We start from the raw sequence: 18,867 nt of genomic DNA, 5'->3' as shown, positions 1-18,867 counted from the left end.
ATGTAATGTTTCTTTTTTCCTTGGCTGTTTTTAGGATTTTTCTCTTTATTACTGGTTTTAAGAAATTTTATGTTAATGGCCCTTGGTATGGTTTCCTCCCCCTCCTCCTTCTCCTTTTCCTGCTTGGGGCTCATTACGATTCTTGGATTTGTGGATTTAGAGATTTCATTAATTTTGTCCAAATTTTGACCATTATTCAAATCTTTGTTCTGTATCTCTCTACTCTCCTTCTGGGACTCTAATTACACTTGTGTTAGGTTGCTTGATGTTGTCCATAGCTCACAGATTCTATTTTCCTTTTCAGTTTTTTTTCTCTCATTTTCATTTTGTATTGTTCTAGTATTACTATGTCTTCAAATTCAACAATATTTTCTTCTTCAGTGTCTCAGCTGCTGTTATTCCCATTAAGTATACTATTTTCATTTTAGACATGGTATTACTTATGTGTTCAAGTTAGATTTGGGGTTTTATTTACCCTTCTCTTTCTCTCCATACCTTGCTCATGTTTTCTTCTGCCTTTTTGAACACATGGAGAATATTTAAAATAGTGGTTTTAATCTCCTTGTCTACTAATTCTCTCACTGATGTCATTTCTTTGTCTGTTTGTATTGACTGATTTTTCTCTTGGTTATACATTGTATTTCTGGGTCCAGGAGCTTTTAGTCTATTTCTGATTTGGCCCTACCACTGAGGCAATATATTTCTGAGGGTACTACTCAATCCCTTGCATCTTAGGAGGAGTTTCCACTCTGGTTGGTGGGAATATAAACTTTATCTGGCTCTGCTGCCTACTGTTGGCTATTTCCCTGGCCTTGGTAGTTTCAACATACAAAAGTACTGTCAACCAAAGACTTCAGGGAAATTCTCCTGCATACTTCTATCGTTCTCCATATATGTAGTTCTTTCCTCTCTGGTACTCTTGTGCTGTGAACTCTACATGCCTTGACCACCTCAAACTCTGAACTCTGTTTCTTTAACTCAGAGAAACTGCTGGATTTTGTTTTAATTTCTCTTTCCTGGACTTTTGTCTGGAGATTCTCTCCAGAGACTATGTTGGGACAATTGTAGGGCTTGTTTCCCTTCTCTTAGGGATGACTGCTCTGTGTTGCTTGTCCAGTGCCAGAAAAACCATTGTTTTACATACATTTTTCTGGTGTTTTAGTTGTTTAAGGTGAGAGGGTAAATTCCACTCTTGATTGGAAGCAGAAGTTCAGCTATACCACTTTTAATACTTTGTATTCTCATCTTACTATGTAGGTAAGTTTGTGTGGAGAAACATTCAATTGTTTTTTGCTTTTAGAAGACTTTCCTTAATCATGAACTAAATGTCTGGGAATTAACTATGGTCCAAACTGAATGAGCTCACTAGATACCATCAGGAAATAATGTTCAATCCAAATCTGTGCCTTGAAATTCCCACGGAAGTTGGAATTGGCAGATATGATCCCTTAATAAAATACCTTCCTCTGCAGTAAAAAGGAGTGCGTATACTCTCACCTTTTTAAAATTTGCAATCTTGTGATTCATTACACTATCCATTGTGAGTTGAAAGCTTACCATCTGTTATAGAAAACAAGATATTCTATTCTATATGAATAATAATTTTTTAATTTTTCCAAATTACAAAAATTTTTTTAAATGATGAAACTAATGTAATGGTATATGTCCATTATATCTCAACAACAGCAAAAAGGAATAAAGATCTAGGTTCCCTCCATCTCCTCAATTCATTTTCCAGAAAAAATTATGTTTTCTGTATCTCTATTTATGTATGAATTGTAACTTGATTTTTAAAACTTAATATAGGGGCTTCCCTGGTGGCTCAGTGGTTAAAAATCCGCCTGCCAATGCAGGCGACACGGGTTCAAGCCCTGGTCTGGGAAGATCCCACATGCCACGGAGCAACTAAGCCCGTGTGCCACAACTACTGAGCCTGTGCTCTAGAGCCCACGAGCCACAACTACTGAGCCCATGTGCCACAACAACTGAAGCCCGCGCACCACAACGAAGAGTAGTCCCTGCCCACTACAACTAGAGAAAGCCTGCACACAGCAACGAAGACCCAACACAGCCAAAAATAAATAAATTAAATAAACTTATTTTTTAAAAAACTTAATATAATGTGATACCTTTCCATGTTAGTACACATAAAGCTTACTTTCTTTTCTTTTTCTTTTGCATGAAAGAGTCTTTAAATTCTATAGCACTTTACAATTTTCAAAAGTTTCACCCACATCGTTTCATATAATCCCATAATAATCCTTTTTTTCCCCCACCCCCTATATTACCCTTCCCCCCTTCCCTCTCCCCACTGGTAACCACTAGTTTGTTCTATCTGTGAGTCTGCTGCTTTTTTGTTTTATCCACTAATTTGTTGTATTTTTTAGACTCCACATATAAGTGATATCATACAGTATTTGTCCTTCTCTGTCAGACTTATTACACTTAGTATAATGCCCTCCAAGTCCATGCATGTTGTTGCAAATGGAAAAATTTTCATTCTTTTTTTTATGGTGGAGTAGTATTCCATTGTATATATATACCACATCTTCATTATCCATCCATTTATTGAGGGACACTTAGCTTGCTTCCATTATACTTTCTTTTCAATAGCTGCATTTTATTCCATTTTCTGGATAGTGTGGTTTTATTATAAAGATCCAGAGGGTGACTTTATTAGACAACTGGCCTTACTTTCTACTTTTTATTAGATGTGGGCTATAGATGAATTATTCTAAAACTAAAGTTATCTTCAATAGACGTATCATACTTGCACTTATTTTCTTGCCAATAGTCACCACATAGTCATATTCAATCTGTAGATACACAGTTCTAAAGCAGTTTATCTTAAAGAGCACACAGAGAACTACAGACCAAGAGTTGGTACAGTTTGATAATGCTTGTTTGAGATTTTTTTTATCCTAATGGGTTAGATGAACATCTGGTTAACTACTGTTCTTTGTTTGTTTTGTTTTAAATGTCAGGCCAATATTATTGCAGCACTGGTCAATTGTGTAGAATTTTGGGACCTAGACTGCTCATAGCTCACTGTTCAACTGGAAGAGGGTGCCCTTCATCCCACTTTGATTACATATATCCATTTTCTAAATTCTCATTTAGCATCTGCATCTCTCATTAGGGTTTTCAATAATACATGGTTTTACTGTTAACCAACATTTTAATGTTTATCTTCCAGTTCCCCAAGGAGCCTGTAACCTCTGATGTAAGGGAGATCACAGTGCTGTCAACTGTTGGTTTCCCCAAGGAATCCACCTCTTTGTGAAGGCTGGACGATCATCTTGCCAGTCTTGCAAAGAGCTGCAGTGAGCTTTACTGAAGCTGGGTTTATAACTCAGTGATGCAAACAAGGCTCGCAGCTTAATATATTTCTTTCTTAGCATGAATTTGTACTGCAGTAAGGGGACTGGGTAAGGGCAAGTTTGTGTTACTGTGGTGAGAAAGAATTGGTTAAATGTTTTATTATGCTCTGTTTTTTATAAATTAGTGTTTTGCATGCATGACATCTTGTCAAATGAAAAACTCATGGCTGTGCTGACAGTGTAGCCTAACTTCACCCTAATGCAATGAGTTCTTTGCCATCACATTTGGATGCCTTCTATTCCTTTCACTGTAGGTTAGTTTTTTCTCCTTACTCCTTCAGAGTAAACCAAGTTTATGCTGCCACTCCAACATTGCCCAAGGGCAATGTTATACACTAATAGGGGTTCAGTAAGTGCTTGCCAAGTGAATAAAGATTTTTCCTATAAAATTTCTTGAAAAAGTCACCTAGATGCAGTAAAGCTTTTAAATTTACCAAAAAACAAAACGCCTATTTAATAAACTATCTTAACATTCAAATACAGTATTCTATGGAAAATATAATCAGCCAGTGAGTAATACAGAGAAACTTTATCTTGTACAATATACAGGAATTTTCGCCCAAAAGTTCATTCAGCAATAGTTAATTTGAACACTTCTCATAAACTCTGCAACTGTACCATATCTTACTTTGAATTCCTATTTCTAATTTCTACTAGATTTTGAGAAGCTAATGAAAAACAAAATAGGTATTGGTTTGGTTAAAAACAGATACTCAAGCTTAAAATTGGAAGGATCTGCCCTCTTGTTGAAGATGTTATGCACCCCAAGCAATTACTAGTAAAGATAATTGATAATTAGATGTGAAAGACCTTAACGATTATCTAGTTCATTTAGTTTGTTTTACAGATCAGAAAACAAGTGAAAATGTATTCATGATCACAAAACCAATTAGTTGCAGAGTCTGTTTTTTTGTTTTTAGCCCACTGCTCTTGCAGTGCGGTTTTGCCTTGGATCAGGAAAAAGAGAAAGGTAAAAGCTGCAAAAACCCTAGGAGGAATGAGATTTTCTCTATCAGTTACCTTCTTTTCTCCCCATAGATTTAACTAAGTGCTAAGTCCCAGAAGACTAACTGGGATGTTTACTGTGTGGTTTCCTTTTCGAAATTTGGGGAATTAAAGGGGGTCCTAACACCTACATGAAAATCTTAACTCAATGACGTATTTTTGGGTCTCTATCAATCCACTCTTCCTTCTATCAACTATCAGATCAAGAAAAGACCTTAAAGGGACTTCCCTGGTGGCACAGTGGTTAAGAATCCACCTGCCAATGCAGGGAACACAGGTTCGAGCCCTGGTCCAGGAAGATCCCACACGCTGTGGAGCAACTAAGCCCGTGCGCCACAACTACTAAGTCTGCACTCTAGAGCCTGCGAGCCACAACTACTGAAGCCCGTCTGCTACAACTACTGAAGCCCACGCGCCTAGAGCCTGTGCTCCGCAACAAGAGAAGCCACCTCAGTGAGAAGCCCACGCACAGCAACAAAGAGTGGCCCCCGCTCGCCGCAACCAGAGAAACCCTGCATGCAGTAATGAAGACCCAATGCAGCCAAAAATAATAAATAAATTTATTTTTTAAAAAAGAAAGAGGGCTTCCCCGGTGGCGCAGTGCTTGAGAGTCCGCCTGCCGATGCAGGGTTCGTGACCCGGTCCAGGAGTATCCCACGTGCCGCGGAGCGAGCGGTGGGCCCGTGAGCCATGGCCACTGGGCCTGCGCGTCCGGAGCCTGTGCTCCGCAACGGGAGAGGCCACGGCAGTGAGAGGCCCGCGTACCGCAAAAAAAAAAAAAAAAGAAAGAAAGAAAATGACAACTTGGTTTAAAAAAAAAAAAAAAAGACCTTAGAAACTACCTCATCCATTTATTTTGTTTCACCAATCAAAAAACTGAGGCTCAGAAACAAATAGGAATTTATACTTTACAATACTTTTGGGGAAAAAAATTATTATCCCTTTATACAGGGAGCAGTAGTGTAGTTAGAAACAAAACAATTAACTCCTGAAACCAAGTTTCAAGTATCCTAACACAGGATAATAAAATTGTGATTTTCTCTTTTCAACAATAAGAAATTTCAGGCTATGTTGTATGCCACATCATACATGCACAATTAAATTACAAACAATCACACACGTATTAAAAGGAGGCTAACATAAGAAAACGGCCCTCTCACAGCACCAGACTGCCCTCTCTGTGAATTGTGAGATGCTAAATACTTATATTTTGCAAACTTTTATTTAAGAAGTTGTCATCCAAGGCTACTTCATCGAGACAAAAATACACGTTCTCTCGTTTTGAAAGTGATATGATGCTTATTTAATCCTGAAATGGAACAGTAATTCCCCATTTTTGTTTCAAGTGGTAATCTTTGCTTACGTACCTAGGAGGCGGGGGATGTTCCTTCCAGTCACTGGGTATGAGGTTATAAATGCTCTCAGAAGAGCACGTTGGATCCATGGCGACCAAATGAGTCCTTAAAACTACTCAGCTTTTTTCCTCATTATACCAATATCTCCATCCCTTTCTTCATCGCTTCCCCTTTCCTCTCCTACTCTCTTGCCTTCTCAAGGAACTAAGGCTTCTCTCTTTCACACAATTCCCCTTTGACGTCTTCTTAGCTGTCCTCTCTTGGTAAGAAAATAAAATCTCTCTTCTATTACTCTTGGGACCTCTTAGCGTTGTTGACGGCGCGACTGCCCTGGAAACAGTTTCTAGGCAACGGGGAAGTGGAAGGTGGCCCTGCAAACTACCTTTCCTCTCTTCCCTCTCTCGGCAGCTCCTTTTCTCTCAGAGAACTTCAACCTGAAAACCACTGTTTATATGTACCTTTGGGAGTAAAGGGGTGAAGACTGGCGTCCCCTTAAAAATGTTGCTCTTTCCTGTTTCTGTGTATCTGGAGAAAAAGATAAAACTCTAGCAGAGACACGCGCAGCATTGAACCTGGCGTGCTGGCGTCGCACAATAACATTCTTGTGCGCAGGTGCCTACCCGGTGGGGGCGGGGCGAGCGGCTGAGGCCACGCTGACGCACGTCCGACGACGGGAGCAGGACGAGAGAGGGAGGAGCCCGAGGAGCGGAGGCGGCTCGGGTGGGTGGAGCGCGGGACGAGTCACTTACCCGGTGCTGGGCTGCTCCGGCCGTGGGCGTGGCACGAGGACGTGGAAGCCGACCTCGGCGCAGGCGCAAAGGCTGCTGTGCGGAAGCCGGGTGGGACAAGCGAGGCCTGGGCTCAAGGCTGTGGGCCGTCCTGGGCGGGCGCCCGAGGTGTCGGGTTGCAGCCCGAGGTGGCACTGGCGGCTCCCGGACGCTCCTTCCCATTTCCTTTCCTTTCCCCCGTCTTCTCAGTGTGATTTTCTTGGTGAGTTATTTGAGGAGAAAGGGAAACTGTAGAAACCAGTCCGTTCCCATCGCATGCCTTTCCCGCTCCGTGCCTTCCCCTTTGCGCTGCTCGGCGGTGATCCCAGCGCTCTGTCCGCGCCCGCCTTCTAGGCTGCTTACGTCCCGGGCTCAGCCCTGCCGCCACCTGTGCGGGCGCGCCGGCGCCCCGCCGTCCTCCCGGTTCACCTGTCGCGGCCCGTCCTCCCCTGGGCCACCTGCCTCGCTTTATCCTGCACCTCGCCCCTTCTCCGCCAGTTTACCTCTTGATCGGGCCCCTCCTCTTAGGTCTTTGTTTTTTAAACGAGAAGCCTAAACCTGAAGGAGAAGCCTTTTGAACGGGCCCTTGAGTTGTTGCCCTTTTTTTTTTTTTTTTTGGTGTCCCTTTTTGAAAACGATCTTAGAAGAGGTTTTATTCCGTTTGAACCATTTGGTCTTCCGTGAACCTACTTATTCGCATATGACTGCTGAAGGGAGCTCACCATCCCGAGGCTTTGAAAGACATTTTGGCAATATGGTTCTGAACCAACCTTATAGAGGCCACTCTGCCCGAAGGGGACTAAGGATGCTCCAAGATAAGAGAAGGCCAGTTTTGGTCATCTCACTGCCAGGGTGCTCGGTGGAGGGATTAAAACTGCCTGGTGGCTTGGTTAATTTAAAAGAGTTTGCTGAATGTGTGGGTCCTTATCTTCTTGGGCTCTTAGTGAATTTCATTAGACAAGAATAAATTTAGTTTTTTCTTATCCAGTTGGTCAGGTTTGTATTTTTTATCCCAGGCGTTTAACAGACATTTTATTTCAGATGATTGGCACCTTGTGGGTGATGCTCCTGTTCTTCACATCGGATTTTCTGTTTTGAAACAAAACAGTTTATATGTATATGCCACTTTGCCCTTTTCCTTTCCACTTTGAGTATTTTACGTTTTTGGGTTTTTTGCTTAGCATGTATAGAGAAGAATAATGTTCTCTATATATGCTAAGATTTGAACTAAGGACTCAGAATGATAATACCGTTAAGCCAAGTGGACAGTCATTGGCCAAAGTTTATAAACTTTCTAATTAGAAGGAACGCTTTAGGACTGTTTATGTGAATCAGTTCCTAAAAGAGCCAATAAAGGCAAAGCATGATTTCTGCAGTTAGTAAGCAGCCACTGGCTTTAGCTAGTCTTGACTTTCTGCTGTTACTGAATACAGTAATTTCACTGATGTCAGTATGTTTATTATGGTTTTAAAAACACTAAACAGAATTTAAGGTCTCAGTGTAGAGTATTCAGTGCACCGTCTTAATGAAGTTGTTAAATCATTTGGAAAGGAACTTTTTTCCTTTAGATACTTGGTCTGTAATTCTTCTTCCCTTTTGAAAGTATGTTTACAAAGAATGCATTTCTAATTTTTATAATTCCCTCAAAATGGCAGTCCTATTCAAGGAAATGCCTATGTTCAGTATGTCCACAGAGAATTAGTATTGGTGTACCATCAGAGGTGGTGAACTTTTTCTGTAAAGGGCTAGATAATAAATGTTTTAGGCCTTTGCAGCCCAGATGGATCCTTTCGAAACTACTCAGCTCTACCATTATAGCTCAAAAGCAGCCAAAGACAATATTTAACAAATGAAAAAAATGAATGAGCAAAGTTTTGTTCCCATGATACTTAATTTACAAAAATAGGGGTGGGCCAGATTTGGCCTGTGGGTTGTAGTTTGCACAGACCCCTTATATGAATGAATGGTTGTACATACAAATTAGGTTTTTTCGCTAAGTATTATTTTAATCTACTTAAATGAATAAAATGGGCAGAGGTGGGACTATAAATAGGACAACTGGGAGGAAAATAAACCCTTTCTAAAGACATATTCTTTACAATATTTTTCTAAGTTATAGAATTGCAAAGGGTACTTAAAGAGGCTTTTGACTTAGATACGCAAGACCTTAAAGATATCTAACAGCGTAAGACTACCAACAGGAAAGGCTTAGGCAGCTTGATTCTAAGATAAAGGCAAAGATGAGTGGTGAACTTGGAAAATGCTTTGATTGTAAGACCCCTGTGATTACCACATGGCACTGAAGTGTGGTCCTTCCTCCTCGCAGTTTCAGTCAGCTGACTGACTGAAGGCTTGTTAAGAGGAGTTTTCCTTAGTAGTCAGAAGCAGCAAAGCTTCTAACCTTCTGCGGGTTAGTTTATATCCTAATATATTTGCATTTTTTTCGTATTACTTATGGGAAAACAATTTATTGTAAAAATGCAGTAATTTTTTAAGAATTTTAAAAAAACCTTAGAATGTCTGTCTTCATAAAATAGTGGACTAGATTTAGTCATCCTTAGAAATTATTAATAGAGATTGTATTAAAACAGGATGACAAGTATAATCATGGCATAAATATTTTCAAAAGTTCATTGAACTGTAGCCAGTTCTCATCATGAAATAATTTTTGAGGTGCTATGCCTTAATTTGGGAGAGTAATAACAAATATTTTAAATGGGTAACAAATGCTAAATCATTTTCACTAAATAGATTTTGACAATTTCCCAGAAGTATTCTAGGTAATTTTATAATGGAATTGAAAATTTCTGGACTATTTTGGAAGTAAAAATTGATAATGGGTTTAATATGATTTGGGCTGATTATCAATCATCTAGTGGTAAATGTAGGAAAATATCACTGTAAATAGTTTCCTGAAAATTAATATGTATTTCTGTTTTAAAAGTGTATAACTTTGTTATCATTCTTAGGAAATAATTTAAAAACCTTTTAAAAAGTGGTTTCTGTACTTTTTTTCCTGGAATTCTTCAGTTTTGATCAGCTTGCCACAGTAAAATTGTTAAGTTTCATACTTCGAGGTCACACAGTACTTAAATTAATATGTACATGTGGACATTCTGTTTTTTAAAGTTCTTGCTGTGATACTGACACATCACTGCCTTTCCATTTATCTGTTTGAATGGCAAGTGTCTTTCATGTCAAAAAAGTGTCCATTGGAACTAGTGGATCAAAAAACTCCACTGTAAGTGATAAGAAAACCTATTTAAAAAGTATTAATGTATAATGGAGTGGTATATACTATCCCCTGAGAAATTAGTTTACTAAAATATTTTTTGTGTAGAACTTGGCTCTACAAAAAATATTTCAGAACATCAATGATTCAGTAAAACCTGAGTACTTAATGATCAAGAGATTTAGTCTTTAAGTACTGTTTTTGTTTCTTGACCCTTATGTGATTGACTTGCATTTAATTTGAAATAGTTTTGTTCTTTGGCTGAAGAAAAATTGCCTATTCATAACCCCTGTATTGAAAAACGTATTAAAATATAAGTAAATGGAAAAGTCTAATAGCATGGCTTTGAATCATAAAGGAAAATGATATGCAGTTGGTCCTCACTTTTCACAAGTTCTATATTTGTGAATTCTACTCGCTAAAATTTATTTATAACCCAAAATTAATACTTGTAGCACTTTTGCAATCATTCATGGTCACGTGAACAGTGGTGAAAAATTTGAGTCAGGAGATATGCATTCCAAGCTGGAGTTAAACAAGGTGATGCTCTGCCTTCTTGTTTCAGCTCCTACTATAAACAAGTGTCTTTTGAATTCTATTTAAGTGCCACATTTTTTGCATTTTTGTGCTTCTAGCTGGTGATTTTGCTGGTTAAAATGGCCCCCAAGCAGAGCGCTGAAGTGCTACTCATGTTCCTAAGACACTAAGGCCACGATGTCCCTTACAGAGAAAATGTGTGTGTTAGATAAGTTTCCTTCAGGTGTGTGTTAAAGGCTGAGTTCAATGGTAATGAATCACTATGTATATATATTAAATAAGATGTCTTTAAGCAGAAACACACATAAAACATTATGTATTGATTGGTTGCCAAAAATGTTGTGACCAGAGGCTCACAGGAACCTAACCCTGTATTTCCCCTAGGAGCAATGGTTCAATATTCATTAATTCATATTCATGGTGACATGATAGAACATAACTACCATGAATAATGAAAATTGACTATATTACCTCTTAAGTAAAAATGCAGTTTCCAGATAAAAGTTACATGCTGTGGGCATTATTCCATCTTCTCTTGTCTTTTGGTTGGCTTACAGTGAATGTTGAAACCCTAAAATGAGTTTGTGGCTAAATGTTACAAAATTTAGTATGTAGCTTCTTTAATTTTCTTTAAAAATGATAATGTTAGAGCAATTAATACCTGCCTTCTGCTAGTTTCAGGAAGATTTTTATGGTGAAGTAATACTGATACAGAATTAATAAGTTGAACTGTCACAATTTTCTACTTTGAATTCATATAAAACAAAGGAAGAATAAGGTTATAAAAGATAAGGTGAAGTTAACTTGCATAATGTTTGTGTTACAGTCTTCTGCTTTTAATGGAGTTGATGTTAAGCATTGTAGCAACCAACATAAAGTGGAAAAGATCAGATAAAAGATTTAATGCCCATAAAAACAAACCAGCTACTCAGGTAATACACAATTATTACCAATATAGACCTCAGAAAGTTATGCATTGGGAACTAACAAAGAAGACACTCTGTGATGTTATAAGCAAAAGCCACCTGAATAGGAAGTTAATCAGGCTGTTTTATACAGTGTCCTCAAAATAATGTGGTAACGAAGAGTTCCAGAATAAAAGTAGTTTAATAAAAGAAATTGCTGATAGGGTTCAAGTGTACAGTTCTCTGATCCTTGGTTTGTTTCAGGGAAAGGATTAGACTGTGCTTGACAAAACAGTTCTTGATTCACGGATGAGTACCCCTGTTTTCTCTGAAGGTTTATAAACAAACCAAACCATAAAAAAATATGCCTAGCTTTGTGCCTAGATATTCTGATTCAATTTATATGTTTTTAGTCTATTGTCATTGAGTGACGGTGGTTAATATTACTATATAAATGGTCTTATGTGCCAACCACCATGCTATGTGCTTTGAATTTATTATAAAATCATTTAAATAGCCAAGAGGTACCCATGTGTGGCAGACACTGTGCTTTTTACAGGAGATATTATTGCATCTAAATCATGTAGTGATTCAGATGGATAAAACAACCTAAAAGAGTAATTCGGATACTCATTTCATAGCCTCAGTCCACTGATCACTAAACATACAGTTAAATCATTGAAAGTTTTAGGTGTCGTGTGAAAGATTTATATTTATCATTTGGTTATGTTGTCTTGTATATCGCTTTGTGGCAGAAATTCGGTACTGTCTAGTAAAACTTTTTTTTTTTTTTTTTTAGTAAAATTTGACCTGTCTTGCATACATTTGTGTTTTAATGGTGAGTATATTTCCAAAGACAGGGATTTGACCAGTATGGGGAATTACAGAGCTTCTCCGGATGCCAGAATAAGTTTGTCCTCTTATAATTGGAAACATTCCTGAGTTTTTTTGCTATCACTCTGGAGTCTGGAATTTGAGTTAAGTCTCTCCAATGATGATGTTTATAGGACAGAAATTAAAGTGATGGTCCCATGCACAGAAGGTTATAGATATGTAGCCTTTGACTTTGCTGCTGATTATCAATTTTTCTTAAGTATTTGCATAATGTTATATCTTTCATTAGCTTTTTTTAAGGCCTTCAACATGAAAAATATGTAAGAATGATTCTTAACAGTGTGCATGTAAAAGGCATGTAAGAAAGAAAATGTCATACCTTTGCCCTATAGTTTGGAAAATTATTTAAGCATCTTATTTATTTATTTTTATAAGCAAATATTTTATTCTGGTTTCTTGTGAATTCTTTGACTAAGAAATTTATGAGTAACATGATAATCTATCAACATTTTCATATAACTAAAGAGAAATTAAATATAAAGAGTATTGTTCAGCTTTTTGTTCAGCAAGTAAAAAGCATTCCAACTCCAAATCATCCTTATTTACATGGGTTATAAACCATGAGACAATTTTCATTATAGGAAAATAAATACTAATTTGATTTAGTATCTTTTTGAAAAAGCATCTATGATACGGCATTTTCTGAATAAAGTGTTGCTCATAGTTACAAATTGTTAAAGTTTTGATTACTCAATATCTTGAGACTTGAAAAGATTGTTAAAAGGATAATATGAAATAAATGAGAATTTGGGTTCAAATACTTTTTTAAATATCCCATAAATTTGGAAGAATGTTAAACAGTGTATGTACTGTGGGCGTGGTTATACTTAATCCTATTGGGATAGTCTTTTGAAATTAGTAACCAAATGTCTTTTTTGTTTGTTTTTATGTTTGAAAGGGCCAAAGCCAGTTTTTAGGTTGGCTTGTGCAGAAAAGTGAAAAGAGAATGCTCCACTTTAACCGATGTCAGCACCTGAAACAAATAGCTCAGAAATGCTTTTCTAGTACACATGTGAAAACGGATAAACGTGCACAGCTATTTCTTTCAAGAACCTTTGCACTTGCAGAATTAAGGAAGTCATGGCACTCAATCTACTCTCTTGTTGGAGACAAAAATATTATCCTGATGGGACCACCCGGTGCTGGGAAAACAACAGTAGGCAGAATAATAGGTCAGAAACTAGGTTGTTGTGTCATAGATGTGGATAATGATATCCTTGAAAAAACCTGGAATATGAGTGTGTCTGAAAAATTGCAGGATGTTGGTAATGAGCAATTTTTAGAAGAGGAAGGAAAAGCTGTGTTAAACTTCTCTGCATCTGGAAGTGTGATTTCCCTTACTGGGTCCAATCCAATGCATGATGCTAGCATGCGGCATCTGAAGAAAAATGGAATAATTGTTTATCTGGATGTACCTCCAATAGATATAGTTAGTCGTCTAAAATTAATGAAAATAGATAGGATTGTAGGTCAGAATTCTGGAACATCTCTGAAAGACTTACTTAAGTTTAGAAGACAGTATTATAAGAAGTGGTACGATACTCGTGTTTTATGTGAAAATGGGGCTTCCCCGGAGGAGGTAGCTGACAAAGTGCTGAATGCAGTTAAAAGATACCAAGATGTGGACTCAGAAACATTCATTTCCACAAGACACATTTGGCCTAAAGACTGTGAACAGAAGGTCCCAACAAAATTCTTCAGTGAAGCTGTGACTGAGGGGTTAGCTCCTGATGGTGGACTTTTTGTTCCTGAGAAGGAGTTTCCAAAATTAAACTTTGGGGAGTGGAAAAGCCTCGTAGGAGCAACGTACGTAGAAAGAGCACAAATACTCTTGGAAAAATGTATACATCCTGCTGACATACCTGCTTCCAGGTTGGGAGAAATGATTGAAACTGCTTATGGGGAAAACTTTGCCTGCTCAAAAATTGCCCCTGTCAGGCACCTGTCAGGCAACCAGTTCATCCTGGAGTTGTTCCATGGACCAACGGGATCATTTAAAGATTTGTCTTTACAGCTCATGCCCCATCTCTTTGCACACTGTATTCCACCAAGTTGTAATTACATGATACTTGTAGCCACCTCAGGAGACACCGGGAGTGCAGTCTTAAATGGCTTTAGTCGTCTTAGTAAGAAGGACAAGCAAAGAATAGCTGTGGCCACATTTTTTCCTGAGGATGGAGTAAGTGATTTTCAAAAAGCACAAATAATTGGCAGTCAGAACGAAAATGGATGGGCAGTAGGTGTCAAGTCAGATTTTGATTTTTGCCAGACATCTATAAAAAGGATTTTTCAGGATTCTGATTTTACTGGCTTTCTTACTGTGGAATATGGAACAGTGTTAAGTTCAGCTAATTCCATAAACTGGGGCCGACTGCTTCCCCAAGTAGTTTATCATGCTTCTGCATACCTTGATCTCATTAGCCAGGGATTTATTTCTTTTGGAAGCCCAGTCGATGTGTGTATTCCCACAGGAAACTTTGGTAACATTTTAGCAGCAGTGTATGCCAAAACCATGGGAATCCCTATTCGAAAATTTATTTGTGCTTCTAATCAGAACCATGTTTTGACTGATTTTATAAAAACAGGACATTATGATCTAAGGGAAAGAAAATTAGCACAAACCTTTTCACCAGCAATTGATATTCTCAAATCTTCAAACCTGGAGCGACATTTACACTTGATGGCTAATAAAGATGGACAATTAATGACAAGATTATTTAATCAATTAGAAGAGCAGCATCACTTCCAGATAGAAAAGATTCTAGTTGAGAAAATTCAGCAGGATTTTGTAGCTGACTGGTGCTCTGAGGGAGAGTGCCTAGCAGCTATTCACTCTACCTACAATACTTCCGGGTATATTTTGGATCCACACACTGCTGTTGCAAAAGTAGTTGCAGACAGAATGCAAGATAAAACCTGCCCAGTGATCGTCTCATCTACAGCTCATTACTCAAAGTTTGCACCTGCTATCATGCAGGCTTTAAAGATCAAAGAAATCAGTCAGACTTCATCCAGTCAGGTTTATTTACTGAGTTCATACAATGCATTACCTCCACCTCATGAGGCTTTATTGGAGAGAACAAAACAGCAAGAGAAGATGGGGTGCCAGGTCTGTGCAGCTGATGTGAATGTCCTGAAGAGTCACGTGGAAAAACTAGCACAAAATCACTTCATATAGAAGTTTTCTGAGTTAAAAAAAAAATGTTCTGGTGATAAGCACGCAATAATTGATCACAAATGTAGATTTGGAATACAAATAACATTTTGGTTTTTATGTAAATATGTATGTCTATATGTAGATCTGTTATCTTTCGGAATTTCAATAGCCTAATCTCTAGATCTGAACATTATACCTACACATACTCCTTGGATCCTTAATCTGGAAGTGACAGAAAGGTAGCATAGTACACAGACCCTTGTGCTGTGCTTTGCACTCATGAGGGATATATCAGTTTCTACTCCCTCACCCCCACTTTTAAGCAGACCAAAATGTCTGGCATTCAATCTGGCAATTAAAATATTTAAGCATAGTTGTTCCGTAGTACATCTGTAACCATTACCAGTTCTCTATTGAATAGAAAGATAATTTACCACTCTAATGGTTAACTTCTGTGGAGGAAGTAGTAAGCTCATCTATTAAGAAAGGGCTAGTAGTGTTTTTGACTCTCCATTTCGGACTTGTAATTAATTATGTGTATTCTACGCCACCCAGATTAGATAAGTGCTCTGGCCTTCACTCCCCTTTAGATATGTAGAGTTAAGGTGATGTAGTTTGAAAACCAAGACACAAGATTTAAATCCACAATGTAATAATCCACAGAACTACTTAGTAGTGGATACGGAAATAAAATTATGTATCTGTTTCAAGAGAAAAGCTTTCCAAAATTCAGAGTATTTGAATAGTCTTCATGGAAGTATGTTTCTAGTTCTACCAGTTTTCCTGTATTATTTGGACTCCATTCCTATATAATTTGTCTATGGTCTCTCTTTTCAATGAACATTGTCTTTTTTGGTAACTAAAATCACATACAGTTGATGCACATATTTAGTTTTTCCTTCTTTGTAGTAACAATACATTATAAACGTGATTTACATTTGTGAATTTCCTGGATGTTTTATTTCTGAATTAAAGATTATCAGTGAAAGGACCTGTTAGTGTAATGGACTACTCTCAACCACAAGATGGCATTCCTAACATAATTTGTCTTTGCTGATAACATTCTGCTTCATTTTCTGGGAAAACTACCTCCATAAACATATTACAAGTTGTCAAGAAAAAATTGTAATCGCTCAATGAGCCGAAGCAATCTGTTTAAAAAATTTAAAAATTAAACTAATTATGTTAACTTTGGATCTATGGCTTCTAAAATGTACGTTTTAAAACCAAAACTTGAAACTAAGAGCCGTTACAAGAAAATAATGGAAGATTCAAAGTTTACTTATTCACGTAGGTCTTAGTTATTTTATCATTTGCTTATAAGGATATTTGTTTCAGTAAATGATATGTTTAGAAAACACATGTAAATTTTCCTGTGTGTATGAGAATGCACTATTTTTCTGAAAGTGGGAGGGACAGTGTTTAAAAAAAATGACATGGGGCTTCCCTGGTGGCGCAGTGGTTAAGAATCCACCTGCCAATGCAGGGGACACGGGTTCGAGCCCTGTTCCGGGAAGATCCCACATGCTGCGGAGCAACTAAGCCCGTACGCCACAACTACTGAGCCTGCGTTCTAGAGCCCGCGAGCCAAAACTACTGAGCCCGCGAGCCACAACTGCTGAAGCCCGTGCGCCTAGAACCCGTGCTCCACAAGAGAAGCCACTGCAATGAAAAGCCCGTGCACCGCAACGAAGAGTAGCCTCCACTCGCCGCAACTAGAGAAAGCCCGCGCAACAAAGACCTAACGCAGCCAAAAATAAATAAATAAAATAAATATATTTTTAAAAAAAAGACATGATTTTTGCCCACAAGAACTGTAATTAAGGAGACAACATGTAAAATTAAATCATGTATTGATACAACACAGAAGAGTTACTGCAAGTTAGGTCATGAGTAAGTGAAAAATGATACAGTCAAGAGCTATAGGACCAGTCAGAGCATGGACCAGTCAGAAAAGGCTTCACAGAGGACATAGAAATAGAGGTAAGTCCTGAAGGATGGCAAGATTTTCTAGGTGAAAAGGAAGGGGAAATACATTTTAGTCAGACAAAGGAAATAGGTATGGTGAGTTGTTCAAGAGGGTACCTGCCTTTATCTGTGGTTGGTTTGTTCTCTGTCCAAAACTTATTTCATGCCTTCACTTTTTCTTAAAACCAACTCTAGCCCTTCCCTCTCAGCTAAAAACCTTGCCTCAGTCAAGAGGAACAAGCCAGCAGTGAAGACATGGTTTCCCACCACCAAATGTCTGAATCTGCTGTACCTGTTTCTCTCCTCGCCTGCCTCCCGCTGGGTTGAATTGGGTGGTATTCCTTCAGGTGTGTCTTGGCTTCTGCTCCGGTCAGGGCACTCACATCACTTGCTTCATCAGTTCTCTCCTCTGCTGTTTCTTCAACCTCTCCCCTTTCTTTCTATGCCATTCAGATGCTCTGTTTTCATATCTTATAAAGCATAAGAGCAAACCAAAACTCTAAACATCCACATTTCCCCCCATCTACTCTTTTATTTCTTTACGTTCCATTCAAGACCAAGCCTCTTCAAAAAGAGTTGTCTGCATATATGGTCTCCACTTTCTTACCTCTCATTTTCTCCAGAGTATGTAAAGTACACTTACAGTTTAAGGAGGAATAATAAGCAACCATGTGCCCCACACCTTGCTTTATGAACAGACCATTCCTCATCTGTGACACCCACTGTGGCTCCTCTGATTACATTTACTTCTCTCCCTCAGAGGTAACCACTATTCTAAATTTTCTCTTCATCATTCCCTTGTTTGTATTACAATTTTGCACTGTTTAGTTTTGCCTCTTTTTAAATTTATGTAAATGGAATCATACTATATATATTCTTCCATGACCTTTTATTTAAAAACTTTAAAATTCATCCATGCAGATGAGTGAAACCATAGTTCATTAATTTTTATTACTGTATAATATCCTATAGTATGAATACCATAATCTATCTATTTGCCAGTTAGTAGACATTTAGATTGTCTAATATTTATATGTTCTTATATCCAATAGGTATACTGTTTTGTAAAATTGTGTTGAAGCCTAGTGAAAATGGACTTCCAAACATTTGTGATTCTTTCTAATGTTGTAAAAATAGATTTCATATCTTGGCTGTATTAAAATAAAAATGTATGGTCTGTTTATGACATGAAAAATTATTATCAGTTCTTAGGCTATGGTTATAATTTCTACCTTATCTTTGAAATTATTTTACCACGTCAAAAAATATAGTGAACTTGTAAGATTTTTGAGAAAAAAGAAAGGAGATTTTAAAATTACATGTTAATGAAAATTGTAAAATATTTTTTTCATCAAAATCGAGTTTAGAAGGTAATAACTTGTTCTCTTTGAAGTTTTTGTTAGATTTTAATAGCAACTCACTTTCAAAAACAATCACGGCAAATACTGTTTCTCTCAATCCATTAAAAGTTGCCATTTTTCAAAATGGAAACTTTAAAATAGATATTCCAGAGCTCATAAGAAATGCTAAAATAAGAAAAAAATGCTAGGAATCATTTTGAACAGAAGTTAAAAACATTTTTAAACAACAACAAAAACTCTTTTTGGCACTCTTTAAGGCACAAATATCAATGCACGTTGATGTTTAAATCACTCAACTTTATTTCA

At 37.6% G+C, this 18,867-nt stretch overlaps 2 protein-coding genes across 6 annotated transcripts in view; one reads left to right on the top strand and one right to left on the bottom strand.

The window, feature by feature from the left end:
• The window catches only part of ENKUR (enkurin, TRPC channel interacting protein), a 44,556-nt gene extending 37,950 nt beyond the window's left edge, over positions 1-6,606 (bottom strand). The window contains exon 1 of one of the 4 annotated variants that reach the window (XR_007475275.1): positions 5,753-6,349. Coding sequence is in view for 1 of the 4 variants with exons in the window: in XM_004280959.4 (XP_004281007.1) it covers positions 5,753-5,829 (77 nt within the window). In the remaining 3 variants the exon portion in view is untranslated. Of the gene's footprint in view, positions 1-5,752; positions 6,350-6,489 lie in introns of those variants that run through there. The other 3 variants (XM_033407894.2, XM_033407895.2, XM_004280959.4) reach the window with 3 other exon arrangements.
• On the top strand, positions 6,596-16,223 carry THNSL1 (threonine synthase like 1). Of its 2 annotated transcripts, XM_033407893.2 has the most exons (3): positions 6,596-6,730; positions 11,981-12,019; positions 12,974-16,223. In XM_033407893.2, the coding sequence occupies exons 2-3, from the start codon at positions 12,017-12,019 to the stop codon at positions 15,251-15,253; spliced, it is 2,283 nt and encodes a 760-aa protein (XP_033263784.1). In that variant the 5' UTR covers positions 6,596-6,730; positions 11,981-12,016; the 3' UTR covers positions 15,254-16,223. The 2 variants fall into 2 exon arrangements, with proteins under 2 accessions (XP_033263784.1, XP_004281008.1); XM_004280960.4 differs by lacking the exon at positions 11,981-12,019 and having other exon boundaries at positions 6,599-6,730.
• Positions 16,224-18,867: the final 2,644 nt, after the last annotated feature.

The sequence above is a fragment of the Orcinus orca genome, chromosome 2 (assembly GCF_937001465.1).
Source record: "Orcinus orca chromosome 2, mOrcOrc1.1, whole genome shotgun sequence".
Taxonomy (NCBI): Eukaryota; Metazoa; Chordata; class Mammalia; order Artiodactyla; family Delphinidae; genus Orcinus; species Orcinus orca.
This window is presented reverse-complemented; position numbering and strand designations above follow the sequence as displayed.